The 19,477-nt window shown below is 38.0% G+C and overlaps 1 protein-coding gene and 1 long non-coding RNA gene across 3 annotated transcripts in view; one reads left to right on the plus strand and one right to left on the minus strand.

The window, feature by feature from the left end:
* The window catches only part of LOC144213290 (uncharacterized), a 34,117-nt gene extending 14,865 nt beyond the window's left edge, over positions 1 to 19,252 (plus strand). Inside the window, exon 5 of one of the 2 annotated variants that reach the window (XR_013329933.1) lies at positions 19,097 to 19,252. This is a non-coding gene — a long non-coding RNA (uncharacterized LOC144213290). Of the gene's footprint in view, positions 1 to 15,794; positions 15,908 to 19,096 lie in introns of those variants that run through there. The other variant, XR_013329934.1, reaches the window with a different exon arrangement.
* wfdc1 (WAP four-disulfide core domain 1) lies at positions 378 to 7,109 on the minus strand. The gene is made up of 6 exons (XM_077712156.1): positions 6,703 to 7,109; positions 3,162 to 3,357; positions 2,996 to 3,079; positions 2,779 to 2,919; positions 2,213 to 2,254; positions 378 to 2,143 (listed from the first exon to the last, which is right to left on the minus strand). Exons 1-6 carry the CDS (start codon positions 6,799 to 6,801, stop codon positions 2,088 to 2,090), a joined length of 618 nt encoding a protein of 205 aa, XP_077568282.1. The 5' UTR covers positions 6,802 to 7,109; the 3' UTR covers positions 378 to 2,087.
* Positions 19,253 to 19,477: the final 225 nt, after the last annotated feature.

Below are 19,477 nucleotides of genomic sequence, written 5' to 3' on the forward strand. Positions count from 1 at the left end.
TATAATATAATATAATACAACTGCAGTGTCTATAGTAGTAAAAGTATTGAGTTATACTATGAAAATCATTCGTGGAAAGGATGCTTTGCGCTACACTGACACCTACTGGATTTATCAAGACCAGAATTTCTGGAAGAAGTAGGATTTAATGTCGAATTATTTTGGAAAACAGTTCACTTAAAGAAATCGATTTACCACTGTATGAATTTCTTATTCAACAATACAGAACGTCATATTGAAAAACAATATTGATAGTGCAGCGACTGAAAATTTTCATCAAAAAATCTCAATGGCCATTGATTAAATGTAATGTGAAGTGCAGGTGTTTAATGTAAATTTAGAAACTATACCACCTTGAAATGACCTGACACAATACCTTTTATTTCACAAATTGTGTTTTATTCAGTAAAAACAATACAGCACCAGAGTTTATGCTTACTGTGTTTTTCAACACATTCATCTCGTTTTTTAAATTTCTACTGAAAATCACCTTATTTTGCTTTTTGTTAGTGCAGGCTGAAAGAACCTGAGCACTGTCATTGAGGCAGAGTCACTATTCTGTGTTTTGGCCAGATGATAAATAATGTTGCGCTATACAAGTCCACAAATCCAATTCCAATAGCATGTATTATTTATCGTTTATGATTTCTCGCTAGTATATTGAATCTGTCTGGTTTACAAACATCTTAAGCTAAATCCCACATGTGGAAATGTTCAGTTCGGCCATAAAACGTTCCAGGTTTCAGGGCAGGAAATTTGGCCTTGAGAGAAAAAAAAAGTGAATACTCAACGCAGATGGCCTCCGTTTATGTTCCAACTGACCACCTTTAAAACCTTAACCTTGCAAGGGAGTCTGACTCTTAAAAAACAAAATATATATTGTAGTTCATAATCCCACTAATAGAAACAACATTTGGTTGATCAATAATGGAATAAAATAACAAACAACAGTCTTAAATAAAAACATGTTATGGTCTGTTTAGAAATTGCTCAAAGTCCTCTGCTAGGGATGTCCAAACTATGGCCCACAGGCATTATTTGGCCTGCCTGAAAATATAATTAAATGGGGGCTGAACAAGAAGCTTTAATTCAACCTACATTGCACTTCTCAGTGTTAACATTAAATTAACCTTGACCAGTAAACAGGGCCTCTCCAACTCAAATGTTTCAGTATTGTAAATATGTATTATGTATATATTTTGTAATATCCTTATACCTTTGGATTATTTAGTTCCACTGACAATTATAGACTTCAAATGCATAATAGACATCCAATCCACTTTAATTTGGATCTGGCAGAGATTGAACGATAGATGTATGCATCGCCCTCAATGCCATAGAATTAGTAAATACTTAAAATACATTCTAAAATATTTTTTTAAACATAATTCAGAACATCCATTTAACAAATAAAAGTGGAAATATTTACAAGTGTGCCCTTGCATCCTTTGATTTATTTTTTTTAAGCGGCCATTGGAGGTTTGGACACCCCTGTCTCAAGCTGCTGTCAAATTGTCCACTTAATATAAAGTAAGAGACTAGATCAGCAGTCCCTTTGTTAGTTGCAACAATGTGGTCCACTCCATTTATCCTCATTTAATTCAATTCATCAATTTCTGTCAATCAATCAGAATGACGATCCTCCGACACAATTCATGATAAGAACATTTACACTATAAGGAAATCACCCATTCACGTAATATTTCATACGGATCATAATTAGTTGAAAAATGTAAACACTGAATTCACAAATCATGTAAAAATATATTAATATTATTCTGTCCTTCCAAGGTATTGATACTATTCTTTAGTACTTTTGAGATATTTGGTAAGCCGCATTGATGCAGTCACTTCTGTCTTTTACACAAAAGTGTTTAATAATGTATAAAAGCACTATTTCTTTGGCAAAGAGATATTAACATGCCTGAAGTTAGGGCTGGGACAGGAGAAAAAGAATATTTCCGATTGAATGGTGATAAAAGGCAGCTTTAGCATGTCTCGAATTGGTGGGATTGTTGACCGTTTCATTTGAGATCTTAGAACACAAAATGTAGTTTAAGTGGGAAAGGCGGCAGCATGTGGCTTGCTTATCCATGATGCTTGTGATGTTTCTCGTAGCCTACTGCATTGTTTGTGCTGGTACCTGAAAGAATATTGATCAAATCAGACTGAATCATGATGTGTTTTTATTTGTTTATATTAACTCACTTACCCAAATAGTCCTTGAAAAATTTGTGCCTTAACCCCCGTCCATCTTTAAAAAAAAGACAAAAATAAAAGGCATATCTCAGCAGCTAATCAATCAATGTGGAAGATAAAATAGATATTCATTCATTTTACCTCACGCTTATCCTCACCAAGGTCATAGGGGGTGTTGTGTACTAGAAACTGAAAGTAAATGTTGAAAAATCCCAATCCTTTTTTTGTTTGTTTGGATGTTCTCCCATGTCTTGGCTGGGTTTTCTCTGGGTTTTCTCCGGTTTCCTCACTCATTCCAAAAACATGCGTGGTAGGCTAGTTGAATAGTTTAAGTTGTCCTCTGGTATAAGTGTGTTTATATGATTGCATGTCCCCTTCTGCCTTCCGATTGGCTGACCACCAATTCAAAATGTTGCTCGCCTGGTGCCCATAGTTTGCTGGGATATGATCCAGCACCCCTGCGATCCTTATGAGGATAAGGGGTATGGATAATAATGAATGAATATTTAATTAAATCTTATGGTTTAAAGGAAGAGAAGTACTGTATCTAAGATAAGCCTGTAAGAGTGCATATCATACCAGAGTTGGCACGCTGCTTGATGCATTGTCCCCGGTTGGGGATGCCAGCTGCAGGGTTTCCAGGGTTGATGATATGGCACTCGTAGCCTGTCGGACAGTGGAGAGGCTCATCGCCGTCCTCGGTTGTACTGCATGCCTCAGCTTGTCAGTGCATATACAAAAATTCACATTCATGAGCAACTATGATTGGAAATAGTCGGGAGAGCGATGTACTAACCTTGAAGCACCTCCTCAGGACCATCAAGTAGCCAGCCGTTACCTCCCAACCACCGAGGCTTGGGCTGCACCAGCCAGTCCAGAACTGATCATAAAAACACAGACACAGGATTTGGCTTGAATCACTTTCAAACAAGACCACGAACTTTATGGCTCCATTCACCGACCCGGTGGCGGCTGAACAGACTCCAGGCAGGCGTAGATGCAGCCATTGTAGCAGCAGCGTTTGTGGCGCTCGCACTCTGAATCTGAGCGGCAGCCCGGCACCTCGCAGGCCCGCTCGGGGAGCATCTGAGGTGGCGGCGGGCAGCGGTCGTTCTTCTGATGCTGCGCAGACTGTGGGTGGTTGGGGTACTCGTAGTCCTTGGGAGACAAAAAACTATGTGGATTAGGAAATTGTCTGTAAAATTGACCGTGATAGATCAGCAAAGTATACAATGGATGTCTTGACCTCGATTGGGATGGCAGATTACAGTTGAAACACTCGCAAACTTTAATGGTGATTCTGAGAGCATATAGCAGTAGACCTAGAGACCCGCAGGCAAGTGACTCCTCGCCTCAATACACCTTAGTGGCTTTGACAAACATAAATTGTGAAGGCCCGAGTGTACACTGCTCGCATGCTGCCAGGAATGTGCACACTGCTGCTGACTTTTGCTCTTTCGTGCTAACATGATGGAATGCGCATCAGAGCCATTGTTTCTGCGGTTTGACGTTGCAAACATTCGGGTTTTGTTATTTGAGGTTTGCATTCCTTTCTTTGGCATAGAAATCATGCAGAAAAATGTCTATACTTCACTGGTTGCACGTGTGGAGTTAAATGGAATATTTGCTTTCCAAAACCAAGTAAGAATGTATGATTGCTTTCTTTTGTTTAACCAGGTAATCAGGCCGTAGGCGGCATACAATGATTCAAACTGGGTCGTCTCTTTGGCAGGATTGACAAACATGCTCATAATCCAAGTCGGAAAACAGATGCCAATGGTGCTTGGCATGGGTAGAGGTATCACACACTTTGAGTGCGTGTTTAGACACAAATTAGTTGATTATGGCAGCATGTCAACGGATTGTTTTGGGGCTGCTTGATTCAGGCTACAAGGCTTGGGAAGGAATTTATCACACTACTGAAGTGGAACAACGAGTAAATTGTTGCAATAGTCGAACAAGTAACTCGAGTACAGTTAACAGTCATTCACAAGGAGTACAATGCCTAGTGGGATTTGATAACAACATAACTACTCTCTATCTTGTATCCGATCTCTTCCTAATGCTTCCTGAAATAATCTCCAGCAAAATCTGGAACATTTCCTTCCTGCTTGTTATGATGTATAGGTTTAATGCATAGCAGATCCTGTTGTGACCCCAGTACTATTTTTGTGAAAGCCATTGTTTTGTAGTTATGGCTATTAGAGTGATAGATTTACCAGAGTCACTTTAAAAATGAACTGTTTTATATTGACCACACAGAAACGTTTTACATATTAAAACTTACAATACTTAAACAAAAAAAAACAGATCACCAATATAAATTCTGCTTTACTGGGTTGCAAATACTACACAGAAATTAACAAATTATTGTTATGATTTTCAAAGAGTTGTAAATACTATAATACCACTGTTGTTATTGTTTAAAGCACACTGAGGAATGTTAAATGACAGTTTCAGTGGCGGACGATCAGTAGTCATTTAGAATAGCCCTTCAACATAAAATGTGCAGAAGCAGACATGCTGGAACTTGAAAGAGTGGCATCCCACAGCAAATAGATTATAAACCTGCACAAGAGCCATATCTGGGTATTTAATGGTCGGTGGAACTGGAGAAAGAATTCAATGTAAAGTAATAGAGATAGAATAGAGTGCTCAAATCCAGATCAATCATATATTGAAATGATTGGATAAGAAAATGACTCCCCCCTTGCTGCATGCAGGTGCAGGTCAGACTGTATTTTGTCTGCACGAGACTCTTTCACTAATGTGTGTGTGTGTGTGTGTGTGTGTGCGTGTGTGTGTGTGCGTGTGTGTGTGTGCATGGAGTGCAGGTGCTTTCAAAGAACAGCCCCCTGTAGCAGTAAATACCTTAAATTTGTACATTTTTCTTTTTATACAACACACACACACATATATATATATATATATATATATATATATATATATATATATATATATATATATATATATATATATATATATATATATATATATATATATATATATATATATATATATATATATATATATATATATATATATATATATATATATATATATATATATATATATATATATATATATATATATATATATATATATATATATATATAGCCAATGAATTATTATTAAAAATATCTATACATTTTAAAAACTGTATTTTTCTTGCTAATTTACATTCCCCTCTTGCATCCTTTGATTATTTTTCTATATTTTCTTAACCCCCCCCCCCCCCCCTGAAGACAGATGAACTGAGCCAAGACAAATGTTAGTTAAATAATAACAAGCACATGACCCCAAACGAGAAGAAAAAGTATTTACAGGGAGTGCTGAACGTTTAGCGGCTTAATGAAGGAAAGAACCGGTCATGTTGTGAAGTGGCCAGAAAGTGAGAATGTTGAAGAGATGCTAAAGAGATGACAAGGCGGCACGGTCCGCTGAACTTTTGATCACTCAGACGCACTGAGTCGAGTTAACGAGCAGGGGCCCGGTCCACACACACACACACACACACACACACACACACACACACACACACACACACACACACACACACACACACACACACACACACGCACACACCGGTTTTGGCATCCAGTGTGCTCGTCAGTAGCTGACATGGAAATATGAAAACGGCTGACTTATTCCAGGATTTAACACTTTGCTTCGCATCAATTAGTGGGGCCTCTTCTTGTTTTTTTTTTAGAAAACAAAAATCAATGCTTCGACGTTAATCTGTTGTCCTGTCGTACAAGCCATGGACTCAGTTTTCATAACTGAAACCAACAATGGCATGTTGTTTGATGTTGGTGATTTATTTCAGAATATGGAAGGCCTAACAAAAATTAGATTTGGCCTTTGACCTAATCTCGCTTTAGTCTTTCATAAAGCTTATTCTAAAATCCACCCTACTCAAAAATAATAACGTAGAGAATCACAGTGAACTGCAACTACAACAAGAATATTTAAGACTGGAAGGCATGTTACTTGAAATTGAAAACAGTAAAGAAAACAACAGGGAAAATGAGAAAATCTTCATCATGCCAGTAATATTGCTTGTAATGTTCCATTTATTTATATTCTACAAAATGATTTCATTGTATAGTTTTAGATTAAATTCATGGAACAAAAATAAATGTCAAAAATAATTTACCTAGCAACAGGTGGAGGCACTAACTTGTTGCTACCCACCAGATTATACAATAATTATGAAGTTTTATTGTGAATGACAAAAGGTGTTGTTGCCGATGTAAAAAAAAATATATATGTCCTGGTTGGTCATCAATGTTGATTGTGATATTAGACTGAGAGCCATCACGTTAAGATATGAGACACCTGTTTGACACTCGGCAATCATTTAAAAATAAGCGTAAAATTCTGCGATTGTCCAACTTTAACCTGTGCATTCTAACAGAGCAGCCATTGTGCTCTATTACTAAGAAGAATACACATTTATTGCAACCATTGGAATCATTTTGAAGGTGAAATTATCAGTCCCACCTTATGGTTAAGTCCTCTTTTCCGGATTCTCCTGGCATCACTTCCCAAGGACATCACCAACAGGCCCAACAGCAGCAATAGCACGGCAAAAACCGACATGGTCCACGTAGAGTTCTTTCACCTTGACTTCAATTTCTTTCACGCAGCCTTTTCCAACTTCTTCCCCCCTGAGATTTTGAATCTCCGGTGCTCGTACGCCACCGAAATTATCCACGCGCTAGCCAACAGGTCCTGCCTTTATATTCGAGCTGAAGAAAAATGCAGAGGCCAGAAGTAAAGGGAAGGCAAGGGAATAGTTGAGAGGAGAGGAGTGGTGGGGGGAGAGAAATGTAAGAGAGAGAAGAGAGAAATGGCAGCTGTCTGTGCATCCGAGTTGTCTGCTGGCACACTGTGCGCACATGTCTCCGGTAGAGGGAGGGGGGCGAATAAGCGAGACCTCCCCCCCATTGCCCTCCTGTTTTATCTCCTCCCACATCTGGGGAACCTTATGTGGAGTTTCAAGTCGAGGAGATGTGAAAAGTGTTTCATATTTTCAGATTTACACGTGTTGCTCTCGGAGGGCCGACGCTGGTGTTTCTGTCTTCGTGGGTTGATGATTTATGGAAGTGTGCAAAGCTGGAAAACTCAACTCTGGAGAGGGAATTCCTCCAACAACAAAAAAGATTTGCGCTCCATGGAAATGGACCACTGTGTGATGCATTTTAAAACTTTCTTGTAAGGTTTTTCACCCCCTCTCAAACAAACCTCGCTCAGACCCGGACCCTCGCACCCCTCCCCTTGTTCCATTCCCAGTGTCATTTTAAAACTTTCTTGTAAGGTTTTTCACCCCCTCTCAAACAAACCTCGCTCAGACCCGGACCCTCGCACCCCTCCCCTTGTTCCATTCCCAGTGTCGAGCCGTGAAGGGGAGAAAGAATGCTAAGCCTGCACAAATCTCAGTCATTATTAGTTTTACTGGAACAAGGCTCATGTCATTGGGAGGCCCCGGCTAGCTCCATTTCGACAAGAGTCGAAAGGGGAAGTGTAGAAAGGACCCGTAGAAAAACAACCAGACTGACTGAATGGCTGAAAGAGTAACTAGCAGAGATAAGCATGCATGTACAATAACATGCTACAGTGCAAAGTACTCATCAGACATTGTGCACTTTTCTGTAATGTATTCATTAGTGGTGCAATTTGCAGGAACCATGCAGGTACTCTTTGTACTTAAGAAAAAGTCAAGTGCTCTGAGACTCACCGCCGCATGTGGGTAGCGTGTCAGGTCTCCTAATCTTGAGGTCGGGAGTTTAATCCTCACATGGGATGCTTCTGAATATTTTAGGCGTTCCATATAGGGAGGGGCGAGCCAACTTTTTTTTTTTTTTTTACTCCGAGGGCCACTTTGAGTAAAAAAAATAATTAAATGGGGTGCAAAGGCCAGCATGAAATATTTCCACTTTTATTTTGTGGCAGGTATGATCACTATCAGGTAAAAAAAAGATAGAGTTTTCATAATATTTTTTAAAGTGTTAACTCAGTAGCTGCCATTCGGCGTAAAATCTATTATGAGTCAAATTGGATTGCACGTCTTATTTATATATAATTTAGAAATCAGTTTTGGGTGATTGGCTTAACAACTTCTAACTACTTTTTGATTAAATAGAGACATTATTTAATCCTCTGACCTGTATGTAAGATACATTTAGATTGTTTTATTCATATTATTGGCACAGGAATTGTAATTAACCATTCAATTGATATATATTTATTTTTGTTTTAGAAGACCTGGTCCTAGAATTACTTTTTGGGTTTAAAATAGTTAATGTGTAGATGGGATTTTTGAATTTGTTCTGCTAACATAACCAGCAATACATGTGAAATAATACCAGACATAAACTTTCTCACTGTTTATGTTTCCTACCTTTTCTCATATCCTGTTAAAGTGATATTTCTGGAACGCACTGAATAAACAGTTGTCATGTGCGCTGAAGTATTGGAGGTCATGCTTTTGCAGAATGTCATCTTATGTGCAGTGCTGCTTGAAAAACAAGGAAAGAAAAACATAGCGAGTGATGAACAGGATTTGTACTTTTATCTTTTCAGACCACTTGATGGATTACTTTTTTTTGTTTTGGTTGTTTTATTCGATTCATTCTACACACGTGTTATGGTGATAAATGATCTAGATGCCTATTGATGATTACTGGCAATAGTAGAGCTCATTGGAGCCCAGTTGTTTGTTCAATGCTTGTCCATCTGGATCAAATATGCATTCCTGATGCTTCGCACACTATTACTGTGGTTGGTTTTTTTATATTTTGTACTTGTGTGAACTCTGTCACCCACAGGGAAAGCAAGCTTAGATTGAGATTGTGCATTTGTTAAATGTGTCACTTAGTAGAGTCATTGGAAGTCTACATCCTTGATGAGATGACATTAGTGATTTAATGTCATTTAAATGGATTCTCTTTCTCTCTTTTTATCTTGCTCTTTCTCCTCTCTCTCTTGCTCTCTCTCTTAATGCACTGCAAAACTGAAGCAATAAAAGTGCAATAAAGGTTCAGTGAGCATTTGCTTTTCTTTTGTTTTGGATGGAACATAATGCTTGAGTGGTTGTCGAGGGAAGATTGTTTATGGGTTTCTATGTCTTGTTGGACTTGTTCAAGCTTACATGAGTTAAACATTGTCTCTCTACAGCAGTATTTATATAAATCAAAGACAGTTTCTGAAACATGATACATTGAGTTCAGGACGTTTTAGGCGTTGTGAGTCAGCAGCAACAACAGAAGAGCTAAGAGTTTAAGTGCCGTTTGTTAGGAGAGTATTGGAGTAACGTAGAAATGTGAACAGATTTTGTTGGAAAACTTTGAATTGAGGCCTTGTAAGGCGATGTTGGATGTGTGATCACGGGGAACATGAAGTACTAAAATAAAGTGTTATTGCTCATCCACTACACTAGGTAGCAGTGGTGTTCTTGTCGCCAAAGTGTGTGCAGGGAGTATTTGCTTGGTTGGGTTTTTATGCATCAAAATTGCAATGAAAAAATTGTTTTGTTAATATATACAGTGCAGTGAGCAAACTTTTAAGGTGACAAAGTATTTTGCAGAGCTTCAAAGCATTGCAGGAGGGAAAATTTAGAATCGAGGAGTTTGACCTAAGCTAAGAGCAGACAGTAAGATGAAGCCTGTTTTGCTTGGCTTCAAAGTAACTAGGGTAAGAGATGAGGCATTTATGGTGCATAAAAATTTTAGCAGCAGACAGCACAGTTTTGTTTGTTAAAACATGAAATATTGCCATCATTCTCATTGTACATATGACAACTTTATAGACAGTTTACACATTTATTGTCCCGAGTGTGTGGCTGTGAAATGTTTATTTTCTTCTTGGGTGGAGGAATAATAGAAAACAGTAAATATATACATATACAAAATAATAAGGAACACACATTGCTGGGAGTTGCTTCTTGTTTTTTTTTTTAAAGCGTTTAAAGCTGTCTAAAAGTGGTATAAGAAAAAAAAAGCAGCCAGTTAAGGGCATTATAACAAGGAATGAAAGATGAAAGTATGCCTTTACCCCCGCGTGAAGGGAAACCCCCCAGTAACCGAGCTCATCAGTCTTCATTAAAATCATGTTTATTTCATCTAATCAGCTGAAGACTGCAGAGCCTGGCTGCCCTCTTTAATGACCAAGTGTCCTACCATTTATTCTTTAATGGCCCTAACCAGCACACTCTTTAGTCTCTACCGATACTTTCATCTACCTTAAAGTATTCCCGCAACAACTGACTTCCTCTACTTTTTCTTCCTTTTAATCTTAGAGGTTTTTTTTAATTCTTTTTATTGTCGTGTAGCAGAGCCTACCCACTGTATTGTGATTAGGAGTTCCAACTGTTAGTAGTTTTGAGTGGATTTCTTAACTAGACCCTCGGTAGAAAGAAGAAGAAGAAGAAGAAAAAAGTAAAAAGGACAAGTGAACAGGTCTTTCAATTGTTTCTGTGGAGCCGCTGGGAATGACCAAGAAGAGCGTTCTTCAGCAATATCTTACTGACTTCAAAGCTTTTCTATACTTTCTTCTTTATTGGATCTGATGCCGAGAGGGGTCAGGCGGAGCTCAATGGCTTCTTCTTTCTCGGCATATACAAGACACAGTAGGGGGTGGATGTGAAAAGTGGCCCAAAGTGAAAGCACATGCATGTGATTCTATCCCAGAGTGTGCTAAACAAGTGGGGAAAACTGGAGTTGAACTACTAAAAATTCAATGGTAAAGATATTTCGGAGCACAGATTTGTTATTCAGGGTGCAGCTCATTGGCTCACTGTTAATGGGCAACGAAGTAAAATGTTAATCTGACTTCTATTGGAGTGATCTCTACTATTTAAAGCTCAACGTTTTATGTCGATCTTGAGGTAGCATATTATATAGGTTCCCCACTGAAGAAAGCTTTCTAAAAGTCTTTTACTCATTTACCCGCATTGACAGTGGTTGATGTCCAATCCATTCTAATTGGCAGTTAATCACCGTCACCTCCACTGAAACGTGATCATTCGCTGTCGGCCCTCCCTGTTTGTATGGATTAGACATTTGTTGCTGTCAGTTGCAGCTGATTTGTTTAAAAATTGTGCAAAATTAATGGGAAGTGACCTGAAATTCAAACTGAGAATTGACCCATAAATGACCCCAAACTGAGAGCAAAGCATTCCCACAGGATTTCTCCAGAAATAGGCTCATAAATGAAAATATATTAAAAATCCAATAAAAATAATAATGTTAATATCTATATCTTTTTGTACCTGCAATAGTAGTGTAAAACAGTGTAACATTTTGTTGAGAATTTGTGACTGCAGATCTATGGAGTGTGCTCGGTTTATTTACATGGTTGCGTTTGCGTTAGACCAGTGATTTTCAAACTTTTTTGGCCACCGCCCCCTTCACCGCCGGGCCAAAATGCCAACGCCCCCCTCTTTACCCCTTTCCAACGAACGAAGCTTAAATAAATAGAAGACAGGCGCCTCAGATATTATTCGCTAATTTCGTTTCTTTTAATAGACCAATGCGCAGTTCACCTCGAATCATAAAAATTGATAGCTGATGCATTAAGCCGGTCGCTGTGCGCATACGTCTGTGGTTAAGCGTTGCCGGCGCGCTATTGTGTGCTCCTCTGCGGCTGACTGGATGGTGGTGGTTTCCCCAGTCGCCTGCATCGACGATAAACTCGCGACAATTAGTGATATACGGTATATGCGCGCTGCTCGTGAGCGCTCGAGCAGACAACGTTTCTTGTTTCAATAAAGCTTGTTTTTTGTCGACTTTTTATTACAGACAATCAAATTTTCCGGTCTTTCTACAAACACCAACGTCACATTTTACTGTAATTGCTCCATCGCCCCCTTCACTATTTCAACGCCCCCCATTCGCCTGTTTATTCGTCAGCGCCCCCCTGAAAGTTCACACCGCCCCCCGGGGGGCGGTACCGCCCACTTTGAAAACCACTGCGTTAGACGGTGTGTGTGTGTGGACTGGGGCCTTATGTTTGTACAGGGTTAGAAAAGACTTCTTTCTCTGTGGTTGCACATACCATACATTTTTCAGAGAAGAAAATTGTGGAAAAAAATGATTGGCAGTAAGCACAGAGGGGGGAAAAACTTTCCAAGTATTCCAACCCATCAATTGTCGTTGTTGCATGATAAATTAGAATGTTACTGAGGGCAGGCAAACAAAATAAACAACTATGGATTTTCTCTTATTTAGCACTTGAATTATAGACTGCAATTTGAATTTTTGAGTGATAATACATTATAATTCAACTTTTGAATGTGAATTAATTATTTTCACACGAATGATGCGATTTAAAATGGGCCACACTTCTAATTACCATTGAAATTGTGAAGGCTGCGGATGCAATAACAAAATCTGCCCACTAGAGAACGTACGAGACTTATTTTCAGTCTTGCACGAATTATATCATTGAAATTGATTTGATTTGAACCTATTTATTTTTATATCTGATAGATCAAAATGTAATGGAATGTTTATCTAACATGCCAAATGTTAGAATATTACAATAACATTATGAACTCTCCCAATAATGTGACACAATTTCATCCAATTTGTAAAACTTTGAGGAAACTTGTATTAAAAAGAAGAAAAGTTAAACAATAACTGGAAAATAACTTCTATTGAGAGACTCAGGGTTTCTTCATAAATGACACAGCAGCATTTAAGTGTAGAAATTGTCACAATTTTGAATTTAAGAGATTAAATAGACTTGCGACCAGGAAGAATATAACGTCTCGTTTTCAGTTTCCCTCCTTTTATTAATATTTTTAATTTTACCTTCAAAGCTGCCCACATTATAGAAGTTATAATCCTTATTGTGTGACCCCTGACCTCTATGTTTTATCAAAACAGTCAAGCATGCCTTAATGAATCTTGGAAACATTCTCACTCATCCTAAAGGGGGGAAGAAAACATGAACTATCTGTGAGTACTTTGTCAATGCAGACAATGAAATCTGTCCTGATTGGAATACACAACTGTCTGTTATCATACCATCTTTATTCACTGAGAGAGACTGATAGATAAGAAGGCGGCAAAAGAGTGAGCTTCAGATAAGGCGTGCGTTCAAAAAGATTCGATTTGATCCAAAGGCGGTAATGGCTGTGCCTTCCTTTCGTGAGCCAAACATAATTAGTATGCTTTGATGCATCCTCAATATCTATCACCCCCGAGCAAGCTCACCAAAAGCATAGGGAATTCATAGATCTAACGACTACGGTAAATAAGTCTGAAATAGTACATGTGTCAGAAGGATTTTGTAAAGTCATAAATAAGGCACCAGGCTCTTTTAGCTGCTGTAATACGCAAATTAGCACTTTATTCTGGTCAGTAACAATCTTAAAATGTGTTTAAATTGAAGTACTTTAGAATGATTTACTTTGAAACATTAGTACTATGGATGTAATTACTCAAGTTATATTTTAGAAGTACTTTTGCAGCCTTTTCAATGCAAATAAGAAAGTTGTTGTACAAAGATACTTGCTGGTTGTTGGCAGCAACGCTTCAATGTTTGCCAGGACATGTTTTGTTTTCTTGAAGACGGTTCAATTAGAAGATCAATACTCATTTTGCTGGCCACCTGGAGACATTTTCAAACACTGGTCAATGATTTTGTTGAAGGTCCGCAGAAGGTTTAGAATGAGGTCGTTTAAGATGAAGTTACGGGGATGGAATATTCAGACTTTTGAAATCCAGGGACATTCTTTTTATTTGGGATTTTCAGTGTCTGTGCTAAGTCACTTGGAGGATTTTAGAAGCCTCAGATTCACCTCAGCGTGATAAGAGAATTACCCTACTTTTTTTTCCTAATGCAAAAAATTTAATATATGCAGAAGCACACTGTGCAAATGTCCTTGGCCAGCAGTGCTAACTTTTTTTGTTAAAACATCCGTCCGTCTTCACAGTGCTCATTTTGTTAGAATCATCAAGATTTTTGAGTAATATCAAATTTCCTTTCCATTATAACTTAATCTCAGTACCCCACCTCTTTCCCTACTTGAGATACGCTCCATCACCCCCATGATCCAATTGAGGACAGAGAATGGACAAATGGAATTAATGATGCTTCCTCAAATGCTTAATGGTAGTTAGTTTGTAATGGTAGAGTATAAAAAACATACAACACAAATATTTTCTCATTGAGCTCAATTTGATAAATATAAGGGTAACAGATACATATTTAATGATTTGCCATTACCTCTCACTACTTATTGATGAATAAATAGTTACATGGGAAAAAAATAAATAGCAGATTGAAGCAATACTGTTTATGTTCTACTTGGGTCTCAGATTAGAAAACTATATGTAAAAGTAGTAACTGTTGTAATTGAAGCGGCTTAACATAAAAATAATGGACATTGGCTGGCTACCGATGCTGCAGCACCCCCTGCGACCCTTGTGAGGATAAGTGGTTCAGGATATGATATCATATCAAGCAGAATCACTCTTGAAGGATCAAAAGCCAAAGTATAATTCAAAATTTCTTCATGAAAAGTCTGCATAATCTGCTTTGTCTAGTTTTTTTAACAGCATCTATTTACATAAAGTCAAAAAAACTACACAAAATTACCATCAGGAACTAGAATAACAACCTAAATGTAAAGTAACAATACTATAACTCGTGGGCTGCCATTGACAATTAATCTCTCATTTTGAAAAGATCAGCATAATTATGCCTTCAAAAGATTCTTCCTTTAATACACATTTACCATTGCCAAACTGGCTGTACCCTTATTTGGCCAATCATCAAATCCCAAGCAAGAACAACGAGCCCAATCGAATGAACACTTGAAACTTGAGGAATCTCTTTGATCCAATCAGAAAACCTCTGTAAATCACCTTGTGTTATTACCCTTTAGTGAGGCCGCCAACCAACTTTCCCGAACCACTAATTGAGTGAATGAACAGCCGCTTTCACGATATTGACCGTGAGGGATTGGGGGGTGGTGCAAATCATTAGTGACAGCCATGCACACTTTATTAAGCTGACTCAGCAATATCAACAGCTGCAGCATAGACACCATTAAGACCACAAGTGCAGTTAAACTTAAAAAAAAAAAAACGGACTAAAGGTGCAACTCATTTTCACTCCATGTTTAATGGGACAACAATTTGGTATTTATGATCCTCTGGTCAAGATGAAGCTCTTGGCAATGTGAGTACTGCACCAGACTTGGCGTGTTTTCTATTTTGAAGATTTGCTAGGGCATCACTTTCTTGTATGTATAACCTAAATACATTTTAATATTTAATGGAGGCAGAAACTAACAATATAATTGATCATGAGAAAAGGTAATTACAACTTATGTATTAAGATGCATTCTAACCTGAGGCAACTAGATGGAATTTCTTTTTCTAGGAATCCCAAGCCTTTAGACTGCTTTTATGAACTTTGTTATAAGAATGAACTGCTCAAGTATGACCTTCTGAACTCATCTCAGGGTTTTAAAATGCATGCAATGTACAGGTTTCAGTAAAATAGTAAATATAAAATTATTGACCTTGCAATCATTCATTCATCTTCTGTACCGTGCATCCTTGTAAGTCTATCCCGGCTAGCTTTGGGTGAAAGGCAGACTACACCCTAGACTGAAAGTCTAGGCGAGTCTGGCGAGTGAACCACTACATCCTCAAGCGGCCTTGCAATCAACTGAGAAAAGAAAGAAAAAAAACGTCAGAATGCACTCGCTGAATCGGCTTACGTCGGCTTCGGAATGTTAAATTATACAGTACATCCCCAACGGGTGCTCTAAAAACAATCAAAGATTTATAGCCACTGCTGATAAATTATAAATCTGTGGCGGGGATGACTGGGAAGGCTGCAGCAGTGGTAAAGATGGTGAGGATCACCTTCTGAATTATAAATATGAGCAGAGGAGGAGTGACACACTATAGGCCAGAGGGAAGTGTTATCTGCTCAAGGACTGTACCATCGTCTCGTGTCTTGTGCATGCGTCACTGTCTCTGGCATCAGGTTGTTTCTCTATCAAATGTTTCCAATAAGAGATGTGAACACACCATACCTGTGCTTCTTCAAGAGAGTTGTCTGGAGAAGTTCACAAAAAAAGGGCCTTCAAATAGTCTTATTCATCCAGGTCATTTCATCATTAGTCTTTGAAGCCTAGTCTTTGGCCTCATATATTGACTTGTATAAGGGAAGTTGGGTTTTGTATTTGTTCTAACTTGCCTCTCAGTGTGAACAATTGCTGTACTGCAGCATACCATGTAAATAAATGAGTGTATTTTTGGAATCCGTTAAGACTGAGGACCAACAGAAAAATATTTGCAGGGAATTTTACCTTCCAACAGTTAAATTTCAAGTAATTGGGAGTTTTTTTGTGTAAATGTATGTGTCAAAAGACCAATTCTAAAAAGAAAAGAATAAAACAAAAATGAGAGACAATACAGTGGTACCTCTTCCTACAAACTTTCCAGAAGTGGATTTTAGAGACGTATTTTACATGGAAATTCATTAAAATTAATAAGACGTGTTAACACAGAACACTTTGATAACAGAGCATGCTTCTCCTATTTTTCCTGTTGAGGCCTTTTGTGACCAGAATATTTTGTAAATAGGGGTATCACTGTATTGCTTACAAATATATTTTTTAATTAAATTCATTTTTGGGGGTACTTTTTTAATTGTGGTAACATTAAATATATATTTCCCTTGTAAATTATAACGTGAGTGCCAGAAAATGAACACAATGCTGTTACCGCAACCTTTTTATTACAGATGAAAACAACAGTGAATAGCCTGACACACTACATTTGTTATCATCAAAAAGTTTTCCCAAAAAGAATGGCTAGAGCAAATCTATTTCTGCAGTTCTATTTTTCATATCTATATAAAATAGTTGGCTATGATTGAATGTCTCATGCCTCTACCTCAGACCATAAACAGAATAGAGAATATCTTTTTTTATTTAAGAGTACTCACGGAAATAAATTTGTTCTTTGCGCAGCAAAAAAAGCTAGAAAACAAATTCTTTAAGCTGAATTACACTACGAAAAACCTTTGATGTTTAAATACCAATTACTGACGAATATGAAGCAGAAAATGAAAAAAAAGTGAAGGCTTGTATTTGGAGACTTTAAAAGCCTGGAATGACTAAGAAAAAACACTGGCAATAATTTTAAACTGGGTCCACATGTGTGTTACCTAGTCCCTATAGTGGAATGTTGTTACATTTGCATTAACAGATGAACACATTTGTAAATATAAACAGCTCAGAGTGGTAGCAGAGGAAAAAAAATAGAACATCTTTGATTACTGATGAAGCCTGAATAGGCACACACTCACACATGCGCCAATGTAATTACCATAAAAGATAACAAGGCTGTGTGTGTGTGTGTTTGTGCGTGCAAAACCACATTGTTGAGGGTGAGCCAAGGTCATTGAGGAAACACATTGTTGAGCTGATCATTTAGAGCAGGAGACCCCCAGTGTTGAATGACCTCCTCCCACTGTTGGATTCCTTCTCCTTGGCATATATGTGTTAAAAACTAATTTAATCTCTCCTTCCACTGAAAAAGATAACATATGCACACAAGTACACAATAATGAACCTCATCAATGAAGTCACGGTCGTTTTATTATCTGGAAAAGTACCCGGTCAAGTATTTAAGACAGGCTTTTGAAAAAGACGCATTCACTGTTGATGACAATAATTATAAACAAGAGCTTTTCTTTCCTATTTCACTGCTGTTGTTGGGTCTATCAGTCATGACCAGGCTTCCCAGTAGAAATCCATTGGACATCTATCATCATGTATTCCCATTATCATTGAAGCATGGCATACTTTTATGCAATTTGAATCCAGCATTGTCCAAAATAGTCTTGAAAACCTGTCAAATCTTTTGACAAATTACAGCCTCCAACTTTGAAAATGATCCAGCCAGACTTGAGTGCCATTCAGGTACAGTTGGATAGGTTTGGCATAGAGAAAGTTGAAAGCCCTGACCTTCACCTCGTCAAACTCCTTCGGGATGAACTACAACAGTCTGTGAACCAAACGTCATTTCCATCTGACCTCACAAGAGTTCTTCTGGTTAAATGGAGAGCAACACACACGTACATCTTGTAAAGTGGAAGTACATATTGTTCGGCTGTAAAGTCAAGTGTAGACAAAGCCAAGAATGGTTACTACTGAATATATTTATAACAGCGTTCCTTAACCTTCTTAAACCCAAGTTTTACATGCTAATTCTATTAAAGGTTTCATAGCAATATATAATACAGCAATCATGTTCAAATTCAAATCAAAACAAATAGAAAAACATGCACAAAATGACCCATGAAAATAAAATGTGTATCCCAGAAAATCGGTGCTTAAAGACAAAAAAATCTAATATAAATACAATGACGTAAAAGAACTTTATTGCAAAATGGTTTAGGTTTCTGCTGTTGCTTTTCAACTGGGAAAATCTCATATCCTTTTCACACCTTTGTGTTTATGTCTTCTATTCTCATTCCGTCGTCGCTCCTTTGCAACACAGTAGTCCCTATTTTTTTCTGGCGGAAAATGCAACATAAATGTGTTTTTGTGCCAATGCAGCCCACGCTGTGCGTGTTTTGCAATTTGCTAGACTGTTTGCGCAATTCAAACGTACCAATGCAGACTGTATCTTATCAGACTACCTGGGAAGTCTGATGTACTTTCATAGCAGTGCAAGTCAAACCATTTTAGAAAGTCTGTGTGTATGTATGCAAACCAGTCACCAAATCCCTAGGTTTGATTGAACACAGGTTAGGGACCACAGATCTATAATTATAAATAGAAGCCCTGTTGCTCTATTTTTTTTTATCACTGTATGTTGTGTGCCCTCATAAAATTGGAACTTTATCTCTTTCTTTTCAGCCTCATTGTTAAACTGCTAGCGTTGGCCAGAACTGAGCCTCAGGCTGCGTTGACTGAGACAAAGTCAATAATGAATCCGGATGCCCCAACAGTGCATTTTGTACACATCCTTTCATCTGTCCATATGTATTCTGCAGTAGCCAACATCGTGGGAAGACTCAGGTTAGTGTGTGACATTCCTTGTCAGAAATTCTGCGGACACAAACAGCGTTGACCTTATAATGTGAATAACTAATAATCCATGGATCAGTCTAGTCTGTGCCCAAGTGACCATGACAACAAGTGCGCTCCCCTCCCTATAGGCTAGCTTTGTAATGAATACAAAGACAGATCATAACAGTCTTAGTTACATATTGCACAACCATGTTAATCTTCTCTGCA

Source organism: Stigmatopora nigra, chromosome 2 (assembly GCF_051989575.1).
Source record: "Stigmatopora nigra isolate UIUO_SnigA chromosome 2, RoL_Snig_1.1, whole genome shotgun sequence".
Taxonomy (NCBI): Eukaryota; Metazoa; Chordata; class Actinopteri; order Syngnathiformes; family Syngnathidae; genus Stigmatopora; species Stigmatopora nigra.

Bases quoted from the DNA above. Each gene is read 5' to 3' on its own strand.
- wfdc1 (XM_077712156.1), bottom strand. From the start codon at position 6,801: ATGTCGGTTTTTGCCGTGCTATTGCTGCTGTTGGGCCTGTTGGTGATG. The intron at 2,255-2,778 runs GTATGATATGCA...TTTTTTTTAAAG, and splicing joins CAAGCAGCGTGCCAACTCTG to ATGGACGGGGGTTAAGGCAC. The intron at 2,144-2,212 runs GTAAGTGAGTTA...ATATTCTTTCAG, and splicing joins ATTTTTCAAGGACTATTTGG to GTACCAGCACAAACAATGCA.